At 45.8% G+C, this 23,810-nt stretch overlaps 2 protein-coding genes and 2 non-coding genes across 4 annotated transcripts; all 4 read left to right on the forward strand.

Moving 5' to 3' along the window:
• The first annotated feature begins 4,083 nt into the window (after positions 1-4,083).
• On the forward strand, positions 4,084-6,068 carry TRIM52 (tripartite motif containing 52). Its single transcript, XM_059175992.1, has one exon. It carries the CDS (start codon positions 4,711-4,713, stop codon positions 5,515-5,517), a length of 807 nt encoding a protein of 268 aa, XP_059031975.1. The 5' UTR covers positions 4,084-4,710; the 3' UTR covers positions 5,518-6,068.
• A 12,605-nt stretch (positions 6,069-18,673) lies between these two features.
• On the forward strand, positions 18,674-23,171 carry RACK1 (receptor for activated C kinase 1). Its single transcript, XM_059175994.1, has 8 exons — positions 18,674-18,904; positions 19,925-20,096; positions 20,610-20,757; positions 20,981-21,076; positions 21,481-21,591; positions 22,007-22,147; positions 22,544-22,654; positions 23,055-23,171. Exons 1-8 carry the CDS (start codon positions 18,796-18,798, stop codon positions 23,118-23,120), a joined length of 954 nt encoding a protein of 317 aa, XP_059031977.1. The 5' UTR covers positions 18,674-18,795; the 3' UTR covers positions 23,121-23,171.
• LOC131832905 (small nucleolar RNA SNORD95) lies at positions 19,189-19,256 on the forward strand. Its single transcript, XR_009354248.1, has one exon. It is a non-coding gene; the product is annotated as a small nucleolar RNA SNORD95 (small nucleolar RNA).
• LOC131832897 (small nucleolar RNA SNORD96 family) lies at positions 20,395-20,472 on the forward strand. Its single transcript, XR_009354241.1, has one exon. It is a non-coding gene; the product is annotated as a small nucleolar RNA SNORD96 family (small nucleolar RNA).
• Positions 23,172-23,810: the final 639 nt, after the last annotated feature.

The raw sequence follows: 23,810 nt of genomic DNA on the forward strand, positions 1-23,810 counted from the left end.
AGGTGTCTTTCTCCAGCTGGACCGGCAGGATACAAATCAAAACCACAATGAGATATCACCTTACACTAATTAAAATAGCAAAAATTAACAAGACAGGAAACAAGTGTTGGCAAGGATGTGGGGAAAGGGGAGCCCTCTTACACTGTTGGTGGGAATGCAAGCTGGTACAGCCACTCTGGAAAACAGGACGGAGGTTCCTCAAGACATTAAAAAGAGAGCTACCTTATGACCCAGCAATTGCAGCACTAGGTATTTACCCCAAAGATACAGGTGTAGTGAGAAGGGGCACATGCAGTGTTCATAGCAGCAGTGTCCACAATAGCCAAACTGCGGAAGGAGCTGAGAGGCCCTTCAACAGATGAATGAATTAAAAAAGATGTGATTCATGCATACAATGGAATATTACTCAGCCATTAGAAAGAATGAATATCTACCATTTAAATCAACATGGTTGGAACTGGAGAGGATTATGCTAAGTCAAGCAGAGAAACAATTATATGGTTTCACTCATGTGGACTAGAAGGAATAGTGCAAAGAACCATAGGGGAAGGGATGGAAAACTGAAGGAGGAGAAATTGGGGAGAGAGATGAACCATGAGAGACTATGGACTCTGGGAAACAAACTGAAGGTTTCAGAGGGGAGGTGGGTGCGGGGATAAGGTCACTGGGTGACAGGCACTAAGGAGGGCACATTTTGTGATGAACACTGGGTGTTACATGCAACTGGTGAATCATTGTACACTACATCAAAAACTAATGATGTACTACTATACAGTGGCTAACCGAATATAATGTAAAAAAGTGAAAAAAAATTATCTGCCACTGAACTCTTAAGTGGGCTTCTCCAGCCTAATAAAGCTGATGTGAGTGGCACCTGGCTGGCTTGGTGGGAAGAACATGCAACTCTTGATCTTGGGGTTATGAATTCAAGCCCCACCTTGAGTACAGAGATTGCTTAAAAATAAAATCTTAGGGGTGCCTGGGTGGCTCAGTGGGTTAAGCCGCTGCCTTCGGTTCAGGTCATGATGCCAGGGTCCTGGGATCGAGTCCCGCATCAGGCTCTCTGCTCAGTAGGGAGCCTGCTTCCCCCTCTCTCTCTCTGCCTGCCTCTCTGCCTGCTTGTGATCTCTCTCTCTCTGTCAAATAAATAAATAAAATTTTTAAAAATAAAATAAAATCTTAAAAAACCAAAGAAGCTGAGGTGAGTTTCCATGATACATTTTCTGAACATCCTGTGAAAAATACACCGGCAGCTACCACCATTGCTAAGCTCCAGCCCCCGAGTACCCCCACTGCTGCCATTTTGCCAATGCCCTGAGAAAATGGCCTGATGCCATGGGTGTGCCAGGTCACCTGCTCTGATAACCCACAGCTCCAGGTTGGGTTCAGGAGATGGCAAGCAGCCCTCCTGCAGATAGAAGTATGCCTTGTTGCAAGGATGCCAGGGTTGCAAAGGGGCTTAAAACCAAGCCTCACTTCTCTTCTGGTAAAGATCAGATAAGCTTTACAACAATCTGAGGGAATATGAAAGAAGCCCCTTCCAGCTGGCACTTGAACTTCAGGAAGGGTAATTTAGAGAAGATAAAAGAAATAGGTATTAAAGATGGGGAGGGCAGGTGACAACGGCATATACAATTTTTTTTAAAATTTTTACTAACATATAATGTATTATTAGCCCCAGGGGTACAGGTCTGTGAATCGCCAGGTTTACATTTCACAGCACTGACACACATACCTTCCCCAATGTCCATAACCCAACCACCCTCTCCCTACGCCCCCTCCCCCGGTATTAAAGATTCTTATACATCTAGGTATTCTTTAGAATGGGTATCTGCTATATGCCTTTTAAGTTTTACCAGTTCCTCCAAGATGCTCCCTCTAGCCTCCCACCATCTTTTCCCTGTACATGTTACCCCTTGCTCTTTTCCTTCAGCCCTCCTTCCTGCCTGGGTTCAGTGCACCCCACCCCCCTCCAGGGCAGGCAAGAATTTGCTTTTGAGAAGCCTCCTCTTACCTTGTTCTCCCCAGCTGTTTCTGCCATTTCATGTGTAAGGTAAAACCTGCATTCAGAGAAGGGTAAATATTCCAACCCTGAAACACAGTTCCAGTTCTTATTGCTCAAGATTCTCCCTCCTGGCTCCTCAGGCTCATTTAAGACCTCTGGGAAGTCTCCCAGACTACACACCGGGAATTTGTTAGTTTCATAACAAACACTCCCAATAGATGCCCCACTGTAGGCAGGTCAGGCCTAGGTTTCAAATCCCTCCCTCTCCAAACATACAGTTCTGAGAACCACTAAATGAGAGATGGGCTACTTTTCATCACAAGGTCCCAATCTCTTGATCCTATTCAAAGAGGAAGAGGACAGGAAATGGGGTGAGTTTCTTCTATGGCTCATCTACTATAGGAAAGGAATATAACTGTAGGTAATGGGGATACAAAGAGAACACCAGTGGGCGCTGATCTAATTACAGATGTCAATAATAATTGGAATACCAACTTCACAACAACGCTCTTTACTTCCATATGGGGATATGGCAGCACAGTTATTAAGAAAACCCAAGATCACACAAAGTGACAGGTGGAGTGCTAACACAGCCTGGGAGAAGCCTTGTGGAAGAATCTTCACATTGTGCCTGGACAGAGACCTGAAGGATAATTAGGGAGCTATATCTGGGGGGAGCAGTGAGACAAAAGCCTTCTAGGTGGGAGAATATGCCCAAAGACAGAGGCAACAGCCTGGGATGAGTGTGTCGGATTTCCATTTCAGGCAGATGGTTCTGCTGGCTGCAGGATGGACTGAAATGTTAAGAAATTCCATCCATCCAGCCGGAAGCTGATGCGGTCAGGTCTAGGATGGCAGGAACAGAGAGAGAGAGAAGGCTGCCTAGATTTGAGGAGATAAAAATCAGCAGGGCTTGATGGTTGCAATTTGTTGGATTGGTTCATTATTTACCCAGCAGCTATGTAAGTACTTGCTGTATGTTTGGCACAATGATCGAGGAGCTGCATGTACAATGTTAACAGCCCATTTACCATCCTTGCTCTCTAGAACCTACTGTTCAAGTCTGGGCCCAGAGGGAGAGGAGGGATTCCAGTAGTGCAGGTGGTGCTCCTCAAACCAAACAGTGATGAATTAATGAGGGGTCCAATCATACCAGTGGTCTTGAACAACATTTTACTTAAGCAAAATTGAACATATCAGGGTGCATTAAATGCCGTAAGGGAAAGGACAATATCCAGAAATTCTGTTTCTGTTATACATGTGCAAGTCTGTATTGGATTAACGTGTGCAGTGCATTTCTTAGTGAGGGTCAAGTAAAAACAGAAAAAACAGACCTTGTGAAACCTTGAGTTACAGATAACCACATGCTTATACCTGAACTCCTTGAAGGGATTGATCATGCCCTGCTCACATTTTTGTTCCTATAAAGTATATGGTAAATGGATGGGTTATGCGTGTGTATGATGAACAGAATTAAAATGAATGGGCAGGGGCGCTTGGGTGGCTCAGTGGGTTAAGCCTGTTCTCCGGTCTTGATCTCAGGGTCCTGGGATCCATTCCCCACATTAGACTCTCTGCTCAGCAGGGAGCCTGCTTTCCCCTCTCCCTCTGCCTGCCTCTCTGCCTTCTTGTGATCTCTGTCAAATAAATAAATAGAATCTTTTTAAAAAATGAAATAAATGGGCAGCCGAGCGGATGGATGAACGGATTCACGCAAGCGTGGGTAGATGGCGAGTGGACGGGGAAGAGAAGCATTATCGATGAAGGTGAAACCGTCTACAGAGTCACTGCAGGGCATGCGGAGTCTGAGGTAACTGAGTGGTCAGAGTAAAAGTCGCGGGAGAAAACCGGCTAGGAGGCCGAGGCTCCTCAGGCAGCAGTAAAAGGGTTAACTAGTTTTGAGAAAAGGGAGGCACTCGAGCCCCCACACGAGTCCACCTGACCTCAGAGTAACCGCAGGCGGCAGCAAGCCTCACCCCGCGGCGATTCCACAGGCCACGCCCCCGAGCGCGACCTCCGAGAGGAGGGCGTTCTCACTACCACCAAGATCTTTGGCTAGAAGGGCGGGAAGTGCACAAGAGCGCGAGCTTGGCCGCCGCACTCTCCTTTCGGTCGGTTCTCGGGTACTGGCTCCGCTGAAAGAGTCAGGCCTTCCCAATCCTACCAATCGTAGCGGCGCTAACGCGACTCGGGGGCGTAAACAGATTCTCTTCTCACCTGTGCCTATTCTCGCCAGTCTTTTCTTCTTCGGTCCGGCTACATGGCCGGCCGCGCTCCCAGCTGTGGCGTCCCCTGTGGCATCATAGAGAATGTGGTCCTCCGTAGGCTCAGTCTACCCCTTTCCAAGTGGGGGTTAGAGCGCCTACGTCATTCTCTGTCGCCTCGGGCTGGGTGAGGAGTGTCGACACTTGAGGAGGACGCCGCTGGGTCGGGCAAACCCGGAGGGAAGCGAGAAACGTCAGGATTTGGGCGTATATTCTGAGCCTCAGAGAAGTGGAGGCTGCATCCTGGACCGAGGGCTTTCGTCCCTTGAGCTGGGAAAAGCCTGCGGGAGGGGAGCCAGGCATCTTTTCGGGCCTGAGGAGGAAAAGCGGAGTTGGTAACAGCCTGGGGTCACAAGCATAGCTTGGGGGCAGGCCCGCAAGCAGTCCGCCAGCTCCTCAGCTCCGAGCCGAGGCATCCACACCCACAGGCTGCACACTAAAATGGCTGGCTATGCCACTACTCCTAACCCCGTGCAGGATCTTCAGGAGGAAGCGGTGTGTGCCATCTGCCTGGATTACTTCAAGGATCCTGTATCCATAGGCTGCGGGCACAACTTCTGCCGCGGGTGTGTGACCCAGCTGTGGGGCAAGGATGATGAGGAAGACAGGGAAGTGAAGGTAGATGAATGGGAGGAGGACGAGGACGACGACGTGGAGGGGGCCATCGGTGGATGGGAGACCTCCATTCAAGAGGTTTTGTACCAGGGCAATGCCGATGAGGAGTTGTTCCAAGACCAAGATGATGATGAACTCTGGGTTGGTGACGGCGGCGTCAGGGACAACATGGACTATGTGTGGGACCAGGAGGAAGAGGAGGAGGACCAGAACTATTACCTGGGAGGCATGAGACATGACCTGAGAATTGATGTCTACCCAGAAGAGGAGATACTGGAAGAATACGACAAGAACGACCAAGAGCTGCATCCTGACACCCACCTGCATCCTCTGGCCTCTCCACGTCAGTTCACCTGCCCCCAGTGCCGAAAGAGCTTTACCCGTCGCAGCTTTCGTCCCAACCTGCAGCTAGCCAACATGGTCCAGATAATTCAACAGATGTGCCCCACTCCTTATCGAGGAAGCTGGGGGAATGATCAGGGTATCTGCTCCAAACACCAGGAAGCCCTGAAGCTCTTTCGCGAGGTGGGCAAAGAGGCCATCTGTGTGGTGTGCGGAGAATCCAGGAGCCACAAACAGCACAGCGTGGTGCCACTGGAGGAGGTGAGAGGCACAAGGAGGGAAAAGGGGTGAGGGCTTGAAGGGAGTGGAGAAAACAAGGGGAACTGGGAGAGATGGGTACTTGCTAGTTGAACCTTTCTGTGAGAGATGAGGGCACAGTAGTGAAGATTGGCATAGGTAGGCAAATTGGTTGAGGCTGATTGGCTTCCCCTGAGGAAGCTGAGCAAAGACAACAGTCACCAGAAACTTACTACTGTTATTCCCTTTCAATCTCAGTATAGGCCACATAGCCCTAGTTCTTGATTTCCCTCTGTTGAGTCTTGAGTCTGTACCTAAGTCTACAGGACCCTTAACACATAGGAACAGAAAGCTTGTAGATAGACATTTGGGACCTCAGAGCACAATGTCAAAACAGATGACTGGAGAAGAAACACACATACAAAAAAAACCATAACTGGTATTGGTAGACTGAAATGCCAGGTTTGAGTCCTGGTCTAATTAAGTGGAACTGGCCATACCCCTTCCCAAAGTCTGAGGTTGCTTCCTCATCCTCTATAACAATGGATATAGGGAAAACAGTTTCCCTACAGAGGAAGGCAGAGGATATAAAAATGTTTTTACATCTTTTTAATGGATCAGAAGAAGCTTCATGCCCTGATCACTCTCCTTTCCTGGTATTTTATCACAGTAAAAGGAGTGAGGGATTTAGAATTAGATGACCTGGCTCTGCCACTTACTGTCTAATCTTGGGCAGGTCTCTACCTCTTAGTTTATTTTTCCCTAGGCTTAAGATTAAGAGAGCATGTATGTGAAAGTATTTTATAAACCATAAAGCACTGAACAAATGTCTGCTTTTTTTTTTAATTTTCCTCTAGCTTGTCTTCTTTTCTTCGGGTTCTGATTTGATTAATACATTGCTTTCCTGATCTGAGTATTACAGGGTTGTCTCAATGACAGCTGGAATATTGTCTTTCTTACCAAAAGCCTAGGTGAATGTGACTCGTAGCAGTACCGAAGGAAGGAGAGGATGTCTCAGGCCCATAAAAGTTTTGTCCTGAATATTAGCAGCTGCTCACATCTTGGTGTGCTTTATAGTTTATAAAATATCTCCTCATGTTATCCTAGAGTAGTGGTTTTCAAAATATGGGGACTGACCAATTAGTGGGTCTTAAAGTAAATGGGTCATGACCAGCATTACTTTTAATATTAAACAGAGAATATCAGAGTGCATGGAACACACTAAGGAAAACACTGTCTTTTGAAACTTTTATATGTACACGTGTGTATACTTAGTCTGAGAGTAAAATGTATTGCTTACTCTGGATTGCAGTCAAAACATAATCAGAACACTGTCCTAAGACATCATATATTTGCTATTATCATTACCCTTCAACTTACAGTTACTGGTAAATGGACACATAAGACAGAAATCTTAACTACAAATCACTGCTAATTTCCTCATACGAACTTGACTTTACGGATAATTTCCCCAGGGTAACAGAAGTTGCCGCCAGGAGAAACTATGTCCTATACTTCTGGGTTTTAGCACACTGCCACTTATGTAAGGAGGTAACCTTTCAGTCCTCTGTTAGAATTTTCTGTAAGGATTCTGAAACCAAAATTTTAACTGAAAGCCAATTTAAACAGGAGAGATGGTCTTTTCAACCTGGGAAGCCAGAGAATACTTATTTGAAACTTGAGGAGTTACTTATAAAGCATACCAGTAAATATAAACACCAAAACCAAGTAAAACAAATTGGAGATAATCCCGTTCAAAAATACAGAGTATTTAAAAGGAAATTTAACTTTTATTTTCAAACACATACCAGAATTTAGGTAGGTGGTATTGCCACACATAGAATTACACCAAAGAGGTAAAAATTTTTTTATGTATGTATAAACTTTTAGTAATTGATGACATTGTTTTGTTACTGCCTTTCATTGGTCAACATATACATTACAGGAGCATAACTTAGAATTTTACCGAATAAACTCTCATAATAATACTTAACATAATAAACTCTTTTTGTATATGGTTTATTTAATATTATGCATTACCCTGTTCAAAGTTCTGGTTAGAGTGTATTCTTGACAGCTACCAATTCAACACATTTTTTATCTACTTTGGAGGTAAGCAAGCTTTTTAGTTTTAGGAACTGAGTAGGGTGTTGTCACTCATAGACTCAAGGACTAGTCCGTGACTTTTAGGAATAGGAGAGAAAGGCATTCTCTCCCTCCACAAATTTTATTAGCACTGCAGATACAGTTTATAAAATTGTATAGTTTATAATATTAGTGTTGTAATGTTAAAAAGAAAAAATATTTCTTAAGAAATAAAGTTGGAAAGAACTCCTTGGCTGGTGGGAGTACAAAGACAGAACAAGAAGCGTTCAGAGTAAGGCCTATAATTAATGAAGTTGGACAGATTGGGTAACTACATATGTCCACTGTGGGGATGGTGCTATGTATACTGCTATTTTTATAACATAAAAAGACAGTTATATTGTTTTGAGGTCAGTGTTCTTTTAAAGTTTAATTTGTATAAAAAGAGGCTTTTTAGCTCTGAACGCTTACTTATTTACATCTTCCATTTTGTCCATCCCTTAAGTTAGAGTTCATCTTGACTCTTCAAGCTAGAATCAGAGGATTATGAAAAGTAAGATCATTTAGATTTGACCAAGGGCACCATTAAATGGTGTCAGGTTTTAGGCGGCAGATGGGTGTATAAAAAGGAAATGAACAAAGATTTCACTTTTTGGGGTTTAGGCATAACTGGATGCCTATATTGCTCTGCCACCAAAGCTGCCGCCAATAAAATCACTCATGTTTCTCCAAGAGGGACCAGATGCTTTCATCATCAGTACTCCTTTTTCTGTTTTCTCCTTTGAGGTAGCTAAAGATGGCAGCCAAAAATGTTTTTGAGGCTTTTTTTTTTTTAATATTTTATTTATTTATTCGACAGAGAGATCACAAGTAGGCAGAGAGGCAGGCAGAGAGAGAGGAAGAGAAGCAGGCCCCCTGCCAAGCAGAGAGCCCGATTCGGGGCTTGATCTCAAGACCCTGGGATCATGACCTGAGCTGAAGGCAGAGGCTTTAACCCACTGAGCCACCCAGGCGCCCCTTTTTTGAGGCTTTTATGAAGTATATATTCACATTATGACACAGAAGATAGGGTCAACTTCTTCAGTTGAGTTACCTGAAAATGTTGGCCAGTGACACCATGCCAAACACTGTTAAATTTATGCTATAAAAACACTGGAGTATTCTGCAAAGCACAATTCTCTGCAGCTTTAAGATTGGACAGTATTGGAATATTAACATCAATCTTCAAAGGCTATGAAAGCATAATATTAAATAGCCCTTTTAATTGCAAAGGAGAAAAAAATGGAGAAACTCTTGAAGCCTTGCATTCCAAGTGCTGCCGCAACTTTAAGAGGAAATTGAGGAATTCCAGACTTTCTTCATCTATCTCCTGCAGGCTTAACTCTGGATTGATGACTGAATATATCAAACTTCAAGTTTTAAAAACTTCAGCTCATCCTTCTTCGCTTAGTTGAGAAGAATCTACTGATGAAAATGTGCTTTGCTTATGTTTAAAATAGGCTTTAAAAACTGTGAGTGTGCTGGTTTCACAAGCCTAATACTTGACCACTGAAGACAGTATTTTTGAAGCTGTACAAAATGAACTGAGTTGGAAGAAAATCTTAATATTATAAGGGTATATATTACAGTAGTGTTTTAGATCTGGGTTTTTGGCAAAACTGAAGAAAACCGTGTTTAGGATGTATTATAGCAATCACCACCAAGCATCAACTTCCATCAGCTGGCACATAATCTACTGGAAATCTTCACCTTGCTGTCAGTGTAACCTTTGTGAAAAATAGTAGATTTGGTCCCAGTTTGCCTTGATTTTTGAAGATCTGTTGAGAATCCTGTTGAAGAGTATTTTCTGTTACATACTGAGGTTCCTTGGTTGTCAAAGAACTGTATTCAGCTGAATTTTTGGACAGAATGATTTTGGAACACCAATGCAAAACACCACCTCTGATTTTGGAATACCACCTTAAGAGAATCTGTACTTTTAAAATTTCAAAAATTAAAACTTTCAGCAGAATTTAATGCACTGAAGCCTAAAATACACTGACTGTGAAATGTCGAAGGCGAGCACCAACAATCCCTGCTTGTTTTGAAATACCTGAAGCAAAACTTACCAAAAACTCAGCTACACATAGCAAACTCGTACTAAAAATGTCTAATTTGCTTGGCCATTTGAAGGACTAGATTCATGTTATTTCAAGAAAAAAGCATGAAATGTCCAGAACTATTTTGGGTGATTGTTCTTGACGTTTTTCTTAAAACCTACCTGTTGGACTTTTGGAAAGAATGTTTTCACTGATATTTGGTCCTCACTGACAGCACTGCAAGAGGATTATGTGGAACTCAAAGACTGATTGCTTTGACTAGAAACTTCCAGATAAATACTCTAGAGAAACTGAGATGTAAAATGTCTAAACAGATTAAAAGAATTTATTCCATTTTCTCTTTACATCTTAAAAGCTTTCTGGGGGGAGAGGGTATATCTAGCTCTGGAGAAAAAACAGCACCAGAGTACTGTTAAAACAGCCTGTGTTTTGTTACATCTTCTACACCACCCAGGAAAGAAAAGTTAAGGCTTAACAATGACAACGTTATCTCATCATCTGAATAAATCCTGGCTTCCAAAATTACCGTTGCTTTGATTTTTAGTCACGATACTTAATTGTGAAATTTTAAACAACACGGAAAGAGGGGGAGTATGAGATTTTTAGGTATATGAAAAGTAGAGCTATGGGTTACAAAAACGTTGAGAAAAACGGGTATATCCATATTTACCAAATACCCATCTGTTTATTGAATGTTTTCCCTACTAGGTTAGCTGTTGACTGCTGTATCACAAGTCAGACTGTTTAAACTTGCTCCTCGCTACTCCTGTGGCTGTACCTGGGACCTCATCTTTATACAGACTTGCTACACATCTGAAATCCTCATCTCCAGTTGCACTATGACCTTAGCTCTTAGCCTTCTAGTGCAGTCAAACACACTCCAGTTATACCTGCCCTTCAGTTTCATGGAGACCACAGTTCCACTGACTCCTTATTTTTTTCCTTCCCAATTTAATAGACACTTGCCAGCCTTAATTATTACCCACTGAGTCTGGACCTCATGAATAGTCATGACTTTAAGAACTGATCCACACTATAGTCTAGACCAGTGTTTCTCAACTTCAGCACTACTAACATTTTGAGTAAGATAATTATTTTGCGGGGAGAGAGGCTGTCCTGGGCACTGCAGGATGGCTGGCAGCATCCCTGGACTCTATCCACCAGATGTAAGTAGCACCCCTCCACCAGTTGTGAAAACCACAAATGTCTCCCAACATTTCCAAATGTCTTACGGAGAGGGGAGAGAAGCAGAATCATCCGTGGTTGAGAACTAATAGTCTCTACTCAGAGAAAGTGGTCAAATCACAGATGTGCCATTACCAGATTTACTTATGCCCTATAGCCTGTGACTGACCCAGGTGTTTAAGTGTTCAGTGGAAGAACAGCTCCACCTAGCTAGAACATTACTAAACATAGTCTTAGCAGATTAACTGCTATGACTCCTACTTCTTCCAGCTCTTGGCAAGCAGATGGCAGAGTCAGCAAACCTTTTTTTAAACCAGAGCTGCCTCTGTCACTGCCATTTGGGAGAACAAGGGCTATGACAGATAAAGCAGTATATGAAATGAAGATCTAGAAATGATTAATAAGGCAGTCACTTCAGCAAACATCAGTTGCAGCATGGCCATAGGACAGATTGTTGGTTTGGGGGGTTTTTGCCTTTTTTTTTTTTTTTTTAATTTATTTGACAGAGATCACAAGTAGGCAAGGAGGCAGGTAGAAAAAGAGAGGGGAAAGCAGGCTCCCCACTGAGTAGAGAGCCCGATGTGGGGCTCGATCCCAGGACTCTGAGATGACCTGAGCACAAGGCAGAGACTTAACCCACTGAGCAACCCAGGCGCCCCATTTTTGCGTTGGTTTTTAAGTACTATGCAGAACTTATAAAACCAGAACCTGTCTGCTCCTATTGGCTGTGTGTGGCCCTGGAGTAATACAATATAACATCAGCTCCTAAAGCACTTCCTTAAAACCTAGTCTCTTCTCTGCCACTGGCCATCAACCTCTGGCCCCTATGCCATGCCTCCAGAAATCTTTATAGGACCTGAAGATTCTATGCTATTCCCCAACCTCAATCCCTGACCCCCCAACCCAGAAAATTATCCTGTAACAATGAAGTTATTACAAATATTTATCAACTGATAAAACAGGGTAACAAAAAGGGGGACACGAGACCGCCTACTATATCAGGTCTAAAAGGACTTTGCAACAGTGGAAGTGTTCTGAATCTGTGCTGTTTGACCTAGTAGGTATCGACAGCTACCTTGAGCTTAAGCTCTTGAAATGTGTCTAGTCCAACTAAGGAACTGAATTTTTTTTTTAAAGATTTTTTTTTTTATTTATTTATTTGACAGAGAGAAATCACAAGTAGATGGAGAGGCAGCCAGAGAGAGAGAGATAGGGAAGCAGGCTCCCTGCTGAGCAGAGAGCCCGATGCGGGACTCGATCCCAGGACCCCGAGATCATGACCTGAACCGAAGGCAGCGGCTTAACCCACTGAGCCACCCAGGTGCCCCTGAATTTTTTTTTTTTTAAATTTTATTTATTTATTTGACAGAGAGAGATCACAAGTAGGCAGAGAGGCAGGCAGAGAGAGAGAGGAGAGGAGGAAGCAGGCTCCCTGCCAAACAGAGAGCCCGATGCGGGACTCGATCCCAGGACCCCGAGATCATGACCTGAACCGAAGGCAGCGGCTTAACCCACTGAGCCACCCAGGCGCTCCCTAAGGAACTGAATTTTTAATTCCATTTAGTTTTAATTAATTTGAAATAGCCATACATGGCTAGCAGCTGTCAAATCACAATGAATTGTATAGTTCCACAGAAAGAAGGCAGGTTGAATTCTGATCCTTTTAGGACTCTCAGGAGTAGAAGCAAGTCCAAAGGGATGATGAAAAAGAAGTGAGACAACTCTTTTCCCAATCAAGAGATGTAGGCTCAAAGGTATTTTGGGGCATGGAAGAAAATATTTAAAAGGCCTTCTTGTATTTTCTAAAAATCTGACTAAAACAGTTTTTTTTTTTTTTAAGATTTTATTTAATCTCTGTCAAGTAAGATCTCTGACAGAGAGAGATCACAAGCAAGCAAAGAGGGAGAGAGGGAGGGAGAAACAGGCTTCCAGCTGAGCAGACAGCTTGAGGAGGGTCTCGATCCCAGGCCCCTGGGATCATGACCTGAGCCAAAAGCAGACACTTAACCCACTGAGCCACCCAGGCGCCCCTAACTAAAACAGTCTTGAACAGTTCCACTTGTGATTCATGTGGATCACATGTGAGAAATGTGATAGGGGAGAACTCTAATAGGAAGTAGGTAAAATACAAACTGCATTACCCTCTTCCCAAAAAAAAAGCCAGGACTGGGGCCTCAAAATAGGAGGAATATGAGAATAAATAAGGTTTTATTTGGTGCCTGACTTTCTGACAATGGGATGTGGGGCAAAACCTAGCATTAAAGGAGGTAAGTGGGTTCTTCCCTTTCTCCTCTCACACCCAGATCCTGACAGAGGGTGGTAAAGAGATCAAGGAGTCCTAGAAGGAAAAGTAGTGTACTGGCAGTGATAATGAGAAAAAAGGAAGTGAGAGGTTTTAGGAATAACAGGGCTGAAAAGGAGGAGACTGTGAGAGCCAAAAGTGGTGACAAATTTAACTTTTAATCATAGTCTTTGCCTACAAACCAGAGTCCTTAGCACAGTGTGAGTATCCTGGGCAGGGGGAAATAGCTTATCTTGGCACGTGAGAAGTTGAAGATGTGACAGCAGACCAGCAAAGAAGGAAGGAAATGGCCCTCTAAGTTACTACTCTTCTCCCCACCTCTATCCCTCCAAAAGGAGGAAAATGGCCTTAAGTAGATTTGAGTTAAAAACAGCCTTAAAAAAACAGGGAGGGGCTTTTTCTTATTCTTCCATAACTTAGACCTTCCTAATATTTTACCCCATCCTAAAGGACTCAGATGCAGAGTTCATCAGAGACTTGATTGACAATTCCACTTGGTACCAAAGCAGGGCTCCACAAAAATGAAAGACCAAGGCCACCTACAAGAGGATCCCTGGAGGTCACACCCCCTTTTTGTCTGCCATTCCCTAAGCACAAAGATTTCTCTCTACCCGCCCCACCCGCAAAGGATGGAATTTCTCAGCAAGCTCTGGCGTTTTAACCCAAGTATGAGCATGAAGGACTATTTTCTCTTCAGCCCTTTTGTGGTAAGCTAGCCAGCCTCAAAGTTCCATTTCAACATATTCTCCCAACCCTACTTCTTACCAAATTCTCTTCCAGGTAAAAATCTGAAAAAAGACACCTTGGGTCACCTTCTATTTCTCCCTACCACCTAATGGTGTTTTAAATCCTTTAACAAGCCAGAGGCCTGCCTTCTCCTAGCTTGTTTATAATTCTGCATATCTGCTGAAGCACCTAGGGCCTGGGGAATGCCACAGTCCCATCTCCCAGGGAAAATACCAACAGAATGCCTTAGATGCTTTCTAGGGGACTGTTAGACCTCAGATTCCTGCCTAAAGTGGACACTAAATATTTATCAAGACACATAAAGAAATTATATGTGATTTTTTTTAATATCCGTTCCTGGCAGTGATTTATTGTCACATCCCTACCTCTCACCAGGTATGGAATAGAACCTACAATAAGAACAGAACCTCCCATGTTGCCTTCCAACCTTTTTGAGCTTAATTCTTTAGGCCTCAATCATGAAACAGTTTCTATAATCACAGCCCAATTCTAAATATTGGAGTGAAAAAGGTAGGAGAGGGAGGAGAGAGATGGATTAGAGATGTTGACTTGATCACTCATATGGCCAATGGAAAGTCCTCAGTGCCTCCTTTTATAGGACTCTCATGACCCTCCTTACAGACCCTCCTGTCCAGCTTCTAAATTCTTGTTTCTTGTCTCACTCTTCCAACCTACCCTCCATTCTGACAACAAATAACTGGCAGCAAAATCAAGTCTAGGCAGGAGAGGGATTAGACAATCCTAAAGAGACAATTAGAGGCTTCAGGACAAAATTCCTTTCTAGTCAACTCCTTCCTGATAGGGGCTCCCCGACCACCTTGGGTTTCACTCTCTCCTACCTTTCCATTTGAAACCATCTCCCAAACCTCTGCATGCAAACCACTCTAACACCTCTTCTCCATGGTGATCCCTCTGCCTGGAACACCTTTTAACTATCTACCCTTAACTACATAGCCTATGAGGCTAGTCACCAAGATTAGAATCTTCCACAACCAAGAGGTTGTAACAGCCCAAACAGACCATCAGTCCCTGACCTCAGGGCACCGAGGAAAAGCCCTGAGGAATTCAATTAAGGGCAAACTGAGCTAAGAGCTAGGAAGGCCCCAAACACCATCACTATGAGGGCAGGAAACAAGGAGCCTAACCTAGACTTGAAGGTCACAAAGGGTTTCCTTAAGGCAGCGATTTCAAGGAAGCTTAGATTAAGGAAGAAAAGTAAGGGTAGGATATGGTGGGCTTCCAGGCAGAACAATGTGTGCGTTCTGAGAGAACTGACAGATGCAGAAGTGGAGGGCCAGTGTACCCACAAAAGGAATATGGTGCAAGCCAATGCCAACCACACAATCTGTGGAGGAACAGCAAAATGAAGGGAAGCCACTTGCTTTAGCTGACAGAAGCCCTCTGGTCTTGGCCACACCCCTTTCCCAAGCCCCTCAACTATCTCCCACAATAGTCCTCACCACCTCATTGAAGGGAAGACCTGTTTCACCTCCTGAACGCTGGCAGGAGGGAATAGAGGCTTCTGTTCCTAGAAGAGAGGTCATAGGCCTCTAGCAGGGAAACCAGAGGGACTTCTTCCAGCTGTGTGATCTTAGGGATTGCCACCAGAAAAGAAATAGTGAGACAGACATCCTTACAAATTTCTCCTTTGTTTACCTTGTCTGGCGAATGAAGGTGGTGCCAATCGGGGCATGGGAGAAAACAGGCAGCCCAGGAGACGGAACCAGAAGTGCTTGGGGAACTTACCAGAGGGGTGGCCTCAGAAGCAGAACTAGGCAGAGTAACTTTCCCGAATTTCTCCCAAGGTCAGGTGGGGCCCTCCAGCAGGTTTCTACCTTTGAGAGGCCAGATCAAAGACACCCGGAAAGAAAAGGCCCTGAGGCCCCCACCGATGCCTACAGAGGCAGCAGACTGTTGTGGGAAGTGTGAAGCTTATTCCTAAGATGCATCCAGCAGCTGAGATTAGTCCTCCCTCTGGAAGGGACCAGGCTTGAGGAGAGAGTAGTCCAGGTGGGCCCATATGCCTAGCAGGAAGTCAGCGGGCTGAGAGGGAAGCAGGCATGTGTGGGGCTCAACTCCAACTTGGGCTGAGAGGGGAAGGCTGCCGCTGCACCCCATCTCTACACCTAGCTACACCGAAGTGTCCTGAGAGTCAGGGCCAGGCCTCCCTCCATTCAGGAGTGCCCCTCAGTGGTTTTATGGCTTGCCAACATCCTCTCCAAGAGAAAAGAAGCCAGGCAGTGACTGGAGAGAAACTTCGAGGTAGAAAGCCCAATCCTGTGGCCTGGTTGTTCAGGGAGTCTACTACATTCCATTTCTCCCTCTCCTCCGCTGGCATTGCCAGATCGGTGCTGGTGGGCTCCAAGGCAAAACCCTAATTCCTCCCTTGGCCCAGCAGGAGGGGGAGCTGCCAGAACTGTCTCAAAGAGTAAGGGGCCAGTGTAGGGAGGGGCCCGCGGAATTGCTGGAGGCCAAAGACAGCTACAGAAATCTTGGTCTGGTGTTGGTAGCCTGAGGGAGGACTTGGGGAAGGGCCTCCCCGACCCCCCACACCCGCAGAAGGGGCCTGGAGAGGGCAGGGCTAGCCTGGGAACCGACCAGTGCCGAGATGTGGTGTTTTTAAGCAAGCCTGAGAAACCTGGAAGCTCATGTTAAACCTGTACTCCAGCGGATGCCTGGGTGGCTCAGTTGGTTAAGCACTGGCTCAGGTCATGATCCCACATGAGCTCTTTCTCAGCACAGAGCCTGCTTCTCTCTCTGCCTGCCATCCCCCCTGCTTGTGCTCTCTCTGTGATAGGTAGACAGACAGACATACAAAAACAAAATAAACCTGTACTAGTGACCCTACCTCAGGGACGTTGACTCCACAGGGGCTCCCTCGCAAAATTCAAGAAAACAGAGAGCCAAAAAGATTTCTCCGGGGGGGGGGGGGGGGAGATATGATATGACTAAGCAATGATCTCTTTAGAGTGTGGGTAGGAGATGAACATGTATGTGTTCTTGAACTGAGAGCCAATCCTCTGCATATATAGGCCAACAGCCAGGGGAGTGTTTGCACTGTGCATCTGCACTGGAAGATGCATGAAATCTCTCACCCCTCCATTTGTCCCAACCGTCCAGAGTACTTGGCATGACCTGAGCTATGAACAGCAAGCTGGATATCGGTGTGGGTCTCCCATGACCACAGGACAAACAAATCATGGGTATGAGTTGGGGTCCAGTTCGAGTTCAGTGTTGGAAAAGAGAAAAGGTAGCTAACTGGGGGTGTTATGGAGACAGGTAACAGGGATCCCTGAAACATAGGACCCCACCCTGAGAAGCCATGGCCCTTTGCCAAGCCTGCTGGCCCCCTCTGTCAACTGCTCCTCACCTCCATCTCACTGTTTGGTTTTCCGAAGCCCCCACACTCCAGCTCAGGACTTTTGGCACTGAATCCTTCTCCCCTCCCCCGCCCCTGCCATACGAGTTCTCTTATGAAATCTTATCTTCCCAATATCCCCAGGGCTGTCTCCTACTTCTCCTTTCTCTCAGTCTCCTATCCGATCACCCCAGCAAATGTAAACTCCAAGAAAACCAGCTCTTCACCATCTTTATCACAGCTGTATCCCACAAAACTTAAAACAAAACCTGGTATCCAAAAGGTGTTAGGGAGTTTAAGTTTGCCTGCATTCATTCTGCCAGGCATTGTTCTGGGCACTTTACCTATCTGAACTCATTTACTCTCCTCAACACCATTTTTGGTGGGTAATATTATTTCCAACCTCTTTCACAAATGTGAAACTTAACACGTGTTACAAACAGAAAATAAACACTTACGTATAATCCCCCCCCTTATTTTGCATAGATGACAGCGACTGCTATCATTCTGGTTATGCATCTTCCCCTTAAAGAAAATTTGTGACAACGGCGCCGTCTGCCAGCATCGTCTCTTAACAGCAAGGATGTGCGGTAGTGGGAGGCATCACATATTCACGTACCATGCGGTTGTACGGGAGGCCGTTAAGCAGCCTGGGAGCCATGTTCCACTGCTTCCCAGTCTGAGGGGATACGCCTAGCCCCCCAGACCCGCCGACCTTTCTGTGAGGTGGTGAGGCTCAAAGCCGGCTTTCCACCCGAGTCCCCAGAAGTCAGAGCCCGGAGGCCTTTCCTCTCCTTTTTGTTTTTGCGACGGCCCTCCGCACTCCTGCCCCGGCGAGAGCTGGGTGGCCGACAAGGAGCCCACAGGCCAGTTTTTCGTTCCTCCCCGGTTTTCAGCTCCGTAACTCATTCATGCTTGAACCTCCGCCTGCACTAACTCCTTCCGTACAGAGAGTGGCTTAGCCAATTTCCTCGGAGCAAAAACCTCCTGAGGGAGCAGCCGCCCTCTGCGATGGAAACCCGTCAGGGTTTAACAGTTCACCTGAGCAGTACACTTTAAAACCAAGCACCACATTTTTCATATTGCTTACCCTTGCTCGCAGTTCTCACCTCGAAACGAAGCCGAGCAGCAAGCGGAAAGGGCGGCGCTCGCGCTGCGCCACATGGGGGCAGTGAAGGCGCCGGGCGATCCTTCCGGAAACGTGCCGTGCACTTTTGCTCTTCCGCTTCTTACACACCATACCCCAGTGGCCGTTTTAGGACCTTTTCAAACACTTGGGGGAGTTGGTTTCAGCCAAACTATGTTGCGTCGGAGAGAGGACCATGAAGTTTTGTCATTTCAACTCGCCCTTTAACCTAGTGGCACCGCCATCTTAAGCAGAAGTGAACGACGGGGGCCGCCATTTTTGTTCCAACGGGAGGGTATTTCCGGTTCCGGCGGGGCCTTTTCTCTCTTTTCCTCTGCAGGGCCGCGGCGGGAGCGGCTGTGCTACTAGTCTCTCTGAATTATCCAGCTCCATCCTTGTCGCCTCGGTGACACCCGCACTCGCCGCCAACATGACTGAGCAGATGACACTTCGTGGCACCCTCAAGGGCCACAACGGCTGGGTGACTCAGATCGCCACGACTCCCCAGTTCCCGGACATGATACTGTCCGCCTCTCGAGGTACGAGCTAAGGTGCGGGGCAGAGGATTGAGGAATAGGGGGGTCGCCTGGCTTTGTCAGTGGAGCGCGAGTTGGCTGCTTGGAAAACTCGGTCCGGGTGTGGGTTGCGGTATGCGGCCCCGGCCCTAGGCCTCAGCCAGGACAAGCCCGTGAGACATCCCACTTGGCGGAGATGGAGATCTGTCAGCTCGTGGCTGGCAGGAGGATTGCAGGGTTGGGTTTTATTTCTTGCCCATCTTCTCGCAGGTGTGGCTGAGCGTGCCCAGGAGCCTACGGGGTCGGGCGGGGCTGTGATGACCCCAACATGCCATCTGAGTGCCTGTGCTGAGATCCAGAGGCTGTTTCTGAGCTTCCGCCCGGCCCTGTTCGTAGTGGGTAGTGCATGGACTCCAAGGGAACGTTGTGACTCCATCTCCTTGCTGGCCCGTGCCTTCCATCCCCCCCACCCCGCGCTCTCGGTTTTTTCATTCTCCAAATTTGGCAGCATTTGGAGGCTTCTCGTGTCTCCCTCCGCCCCCCCCCCCCCGCCGCCCACTATTAAAAGTAGTCTGGGGCCAGGATAATGTTTGGCGCTTAATTGGAAAGCTTGCTGAGCCTAACACGTTTCCGTGAAAGCAACCAGTCCCATAGCGTGTAAGGCAGCTTTCCAGCAGCAGTTGTAGGAATCCCATAGCTAGCTCGTCTTCCCATACCCAAGCGGCAGTGTTCATGGTTTAGACCTCAGAGTAGACATAAAAGAGATGGTGAGTTGATCCGAATATTAGAAGAGGACATACGTAGTCTAATCAAATTCTGCACCCCTGAGTTTAATTTTTGTGGCATTACTTAGTTCTACTTGACTCCTTTCTAAATAGCCAATCGCTTCCCTTGACTAATAACAGCTCTCAGCCTGTGGTTCTCCTCTGCCCTTGAGTGTCTTTAATTTGTTTTCTTGAATCCAGCAATGACCTTGAGGGATTCTGGATTATCAGCAAGTGGCTATGGGATTCCTCACTGGGTTTCTCTCTTAACTTTCCCTAGATAAGACCATCATCATGTGGAAGCTGACAAGGGATGAGACTAACTATGGCATCCCTCAGCGTGCTCTTCGGGGTCATTCCCACTTTGTCAGTGATGTGGTCATCTCCTCAGATGGCCAGTTTGCCCTCTCCGGCTCCTGGGATGGAACCCTTCGTCTCTGGGATCTCACAACGCAAGTAGCTGCTCATTTAACTCCGGGGCAATGGGGAAAAGCTGAGCAGAAATGAGGTAGATGCTGTTGGGACGTGGTTTCCAAGGGACAGTGAGGTTCACTGTGGGAACTGAGAGTACGTAGAGCAGCTGGTTGGGGTTGTTAGATTTCCATCCTTGCTACTTTTAATTAGTTAAGCAGAATTGTTAGGAGTGGGCTGGTTGAGCAGTTTTGCCACACACTGTGGTTGGGAGTAGGCGAGTGTTTGAAGCTGGTTAGCTTGGGAGCTCAGGCTTTGGATCCTCAGGCGTAATGGAGGATCCCAGTGATGACAGAACGACATTGTCAGCCAATCCCCACGTGGGAGTGAGGACATGTCCTGCAATTCTGAAGGGATGCCTGTTGTGATCAGACCCATTTCCAGGATCATGTGATTAATGGCAGCCGCAGTGAGACAGGAGCAAGGCCAGGGAAACAGTGTGACGTGGAAGGTGGTTTGTGGCATTTAGAGACTGACCAAGTCTTCCTTCTCAGGGGTACCACCACACGCAGATTTGTAGGACACACCAAGGACGTGCTGAGTGTGGCCTTCTCCTCTGACAACCGGCAGATTGTTTCTGGCTCCCGAGATAAAACTATCAAGCTGTGGAATACTCTGGGTGTATGCAAATATACTGTCCAGGTAACTGTGAAGGCACATGTTCAAGATTCTCTCCTCTTCTTAACCTTGGCAGTATGTGGTGATTTCAGGCCTGGCCTGGACTCTAAAGGGGTTTTGTTAATATTAAGGTTTGGGTTCTGGGGGTATGAATATTTTCCATGTAAGTGAGGGAAGGGGGTGTGGTGGGGTTCTGGTTTCATAGGGACAGGATAGTTTCTCCTGATTGCTTTTCTGTCCTTTGCAGGATGAAAGCCATTCGGAGTGGGTATCTTGTGTCCGATTCTCACCCAATAGCAGCAATCCCATTATTGTCTCCTGTGGCTGGGACAAGCTGGTCAAGGTGAGCGTGGAACCAGGTGTAGGGCCTTTACCAGCCACAGGGTGCTCCCACTGCCTCCCAGGTGGTTCTAACTTTGAAAGCTTTGTCCTTCAGTTGGCTTTTCCTATTGCTGTCTTCTAAGTACAGGTCATTAGTTTTTGAGAACTTGCTGAGGTAACTAATTAAGCCCAGTGTCCCTCATAAAGCAACACAGAACATTTGTTAATCCTTTTTAATCTTAATTGTCCTTGGGTGTCCCAGATTCTTTGAACCTTTTTGTTACTGATAGAATAAAAAATGGCCACCTGTCCTTTGAGCGCTTTTAAATAAGGTGCCGTGCCTTTTTGTCTGCCTTGAGCCCTCCTGACGCCAGTGGATTCAGAGCCAGTATTTTCACCTGTTACTCCCCAATGTCCCAAACCTAGGTATGGAACTTGGCAAACTGCAAGCTGAAAACCAATCACATCGGCCACACGGGCTACCTGAACACTGTAACTGTCTCTCCAGATGGATCCCTCTGCGCTTCTGGAGGGAAGGTATTCAGGAACTGGGAGTTCCTACTCTGTGGGGGACAGTGTTTTAGAAAGAATACTTAGAATAATGAGATAGTTATCCACGAATAAGTATTTCTTAAGATTGCTTTCTAGAAATGACATAAATAAGGCATACTCTTTGAAACAAAAAGATTGTTTTCAGTAAAGCTGATTTCTTGAAGCTATTGATTAGGAGGTTTCAGTTTTCAGAACTAATTGTAGCGATTTACTTAGAAGTTGTCAGGATGTTGCAGGGTTGGTGAGGTTTCCTGGATTAAAGGAAAGGCACTCAAGTAAATACTGGTATTTGAATCATTAGCTTTGGGGACATTTGTTGCGGGGGGGAGGGACGGAATTTTGAAACCATTAACATCTGAATAGGTTGCATACTGCTTTGGTCACTCCCTTCTCTTCCCAGGATGGCCAGGCCATGCTGTGGGATCTCAACGAAGGCAAACACCTCTATACACTCGATGGTGGGGACATCATCAATGCTCTGTGCTTCAGTCCTAACCGATACTGGCTCTGTGCTGCCACAGGCCCCAGCATCAAGATCTGGGTGAGTGTGGGCTATAGTTCAGGCTGAGGCACCTGGCTGTATTCTCTGAGCCCTAGCAGTGTTGTGAGTTCCTGATTTGTCACGGATGGGATTCAAGCTTCTTGAACCGTGGGGCTATCAGTGGAGATCCAGGAAGAGCAAGTTAACAGCTTCCCATGATTGGAATTTACCGTGGTGGCAGATACTTACCTGCTAAAGGGGATGGCAAATTACAGCGTACTCAGTCTCAGCATAAATGACATGTTGGTCTAGGTTGTTCTGGAGGGGAGGAAGAGAGGCAGTCCTGTGCATTTTTAGGCTGCTCAGCAACATCCTCAGCCTCTTTCCCCCTGCCCTGCACCCAGAGATGCCTGTAGTAGGGTCTATCCTTATCTGGATTATTTTCCTCTTCCTCAGGACTTGGAAGGCAAGATCATTGTAGATGAACTAAAGCAAGAAGTTATCAGTACGAGCAGCAAGGCAGAGCCACCTCAGTGTACCTCTCTGGCCTGGTCTGCTGATGGCCAGGTAAGTAGGTCTCTCCCTAAGTGACCTGGCTTCTACCCTTTCTCTCCCCCTTTATGTCCTTGGTGTATCTTTGACATGAAGTTAAAATGACGAAATTTGCCAGGGTGATTTGGGAGGACCAGATTAGCTGTGTCAGTGAATAGAGTACATGTTCCCACATCAGAAGGTAAATTGATATAGCAGTCAGTGATTACCTGCCTTCAGTTGACACCTTAGATGACTTAACCATTTTACAAAAGTATGACTCCTTAATATACCAGCCATTGTCTTCTCTGGAATACATACCACCTACAACCTGGTGGTTAGAAGACTAGGAATCTTAAAAGAAAGGCCATCCTTATTAGAAATGTAGAGTTCTGTGGCTCTGACATGACCTGTTGCTATCCTTTCTCCCTTGCAGACTCTGTTTGCTGGCTACACAGACAACCTGGTGCGTGTGTGGCAGGTGACCATCGGCACCCGTTAGAAATATGGCAGAGCTTTAGGAATAAAACATTGGTTTTCTGACTTGTAGAAATTGTCTTTCTCTGATAAGCAAAAAAAGCTACTTTGTAATGCTATGCTGTATCACAATATCCTGTGTCTTAGCTATATATCCTCTAGGCCTCCCTTAAGTCTGGAGAAAATGTTCTTCAGGATTAGTAAAACCTCAGTTCTAACTTCTAACACATAAGAAATAATTGAACAAATAGGTATTGTCATTGCTCAAAGCAGTATTATAAAGGAAGATATTCTGAAATGCCCCAGGTTTTAGGGTAGGCAGTGAGGTTGAGTCTTTTTGTTGGAGATTTTTTAATCCTTCATCTGTGATGAAACCACTCACGAGAAGAACTGCTGCTTAATCATTACTTTTTACTCCTTCCATTGTTGGACATTAAAAATTGTAGAGTGGTCTGCAGGTATTTGTAAATAAGAGTCACAGAAGGCTTTTTTCTCAAATGGTGGAGGAGTAACATGGAACATGTTGATGTAACCTGTACAGATTTTCCATTTCCTTTTCTATCAACTCATAATGGTAATGAGACCTCTCCCGCTTTTATGGTATTTCAACTAGATAAAATGACACAGAGATTATGAAAATGTGAAGATTCTTGGAAAAACCGTAGTCTTAAAGCCTCAAAGCAGTGATCTGCATAAAGCAGGAAACAATCTCAAG

The sequence above is a fragment of the Mustela lutreola genome, chromosome 5 (assembly GCF_030435805.1).
Source record: "Mustela lutreola isolate mMusLut2 chromosome 5, mMusLut2.pri, whole genome shotgun sequence".
Lineage (NCBI taxonomy): Eukaryota > Metazoa > Chordata > Mammalia > Carnivora > Mustelidae > Mustela > Mustela lutreola.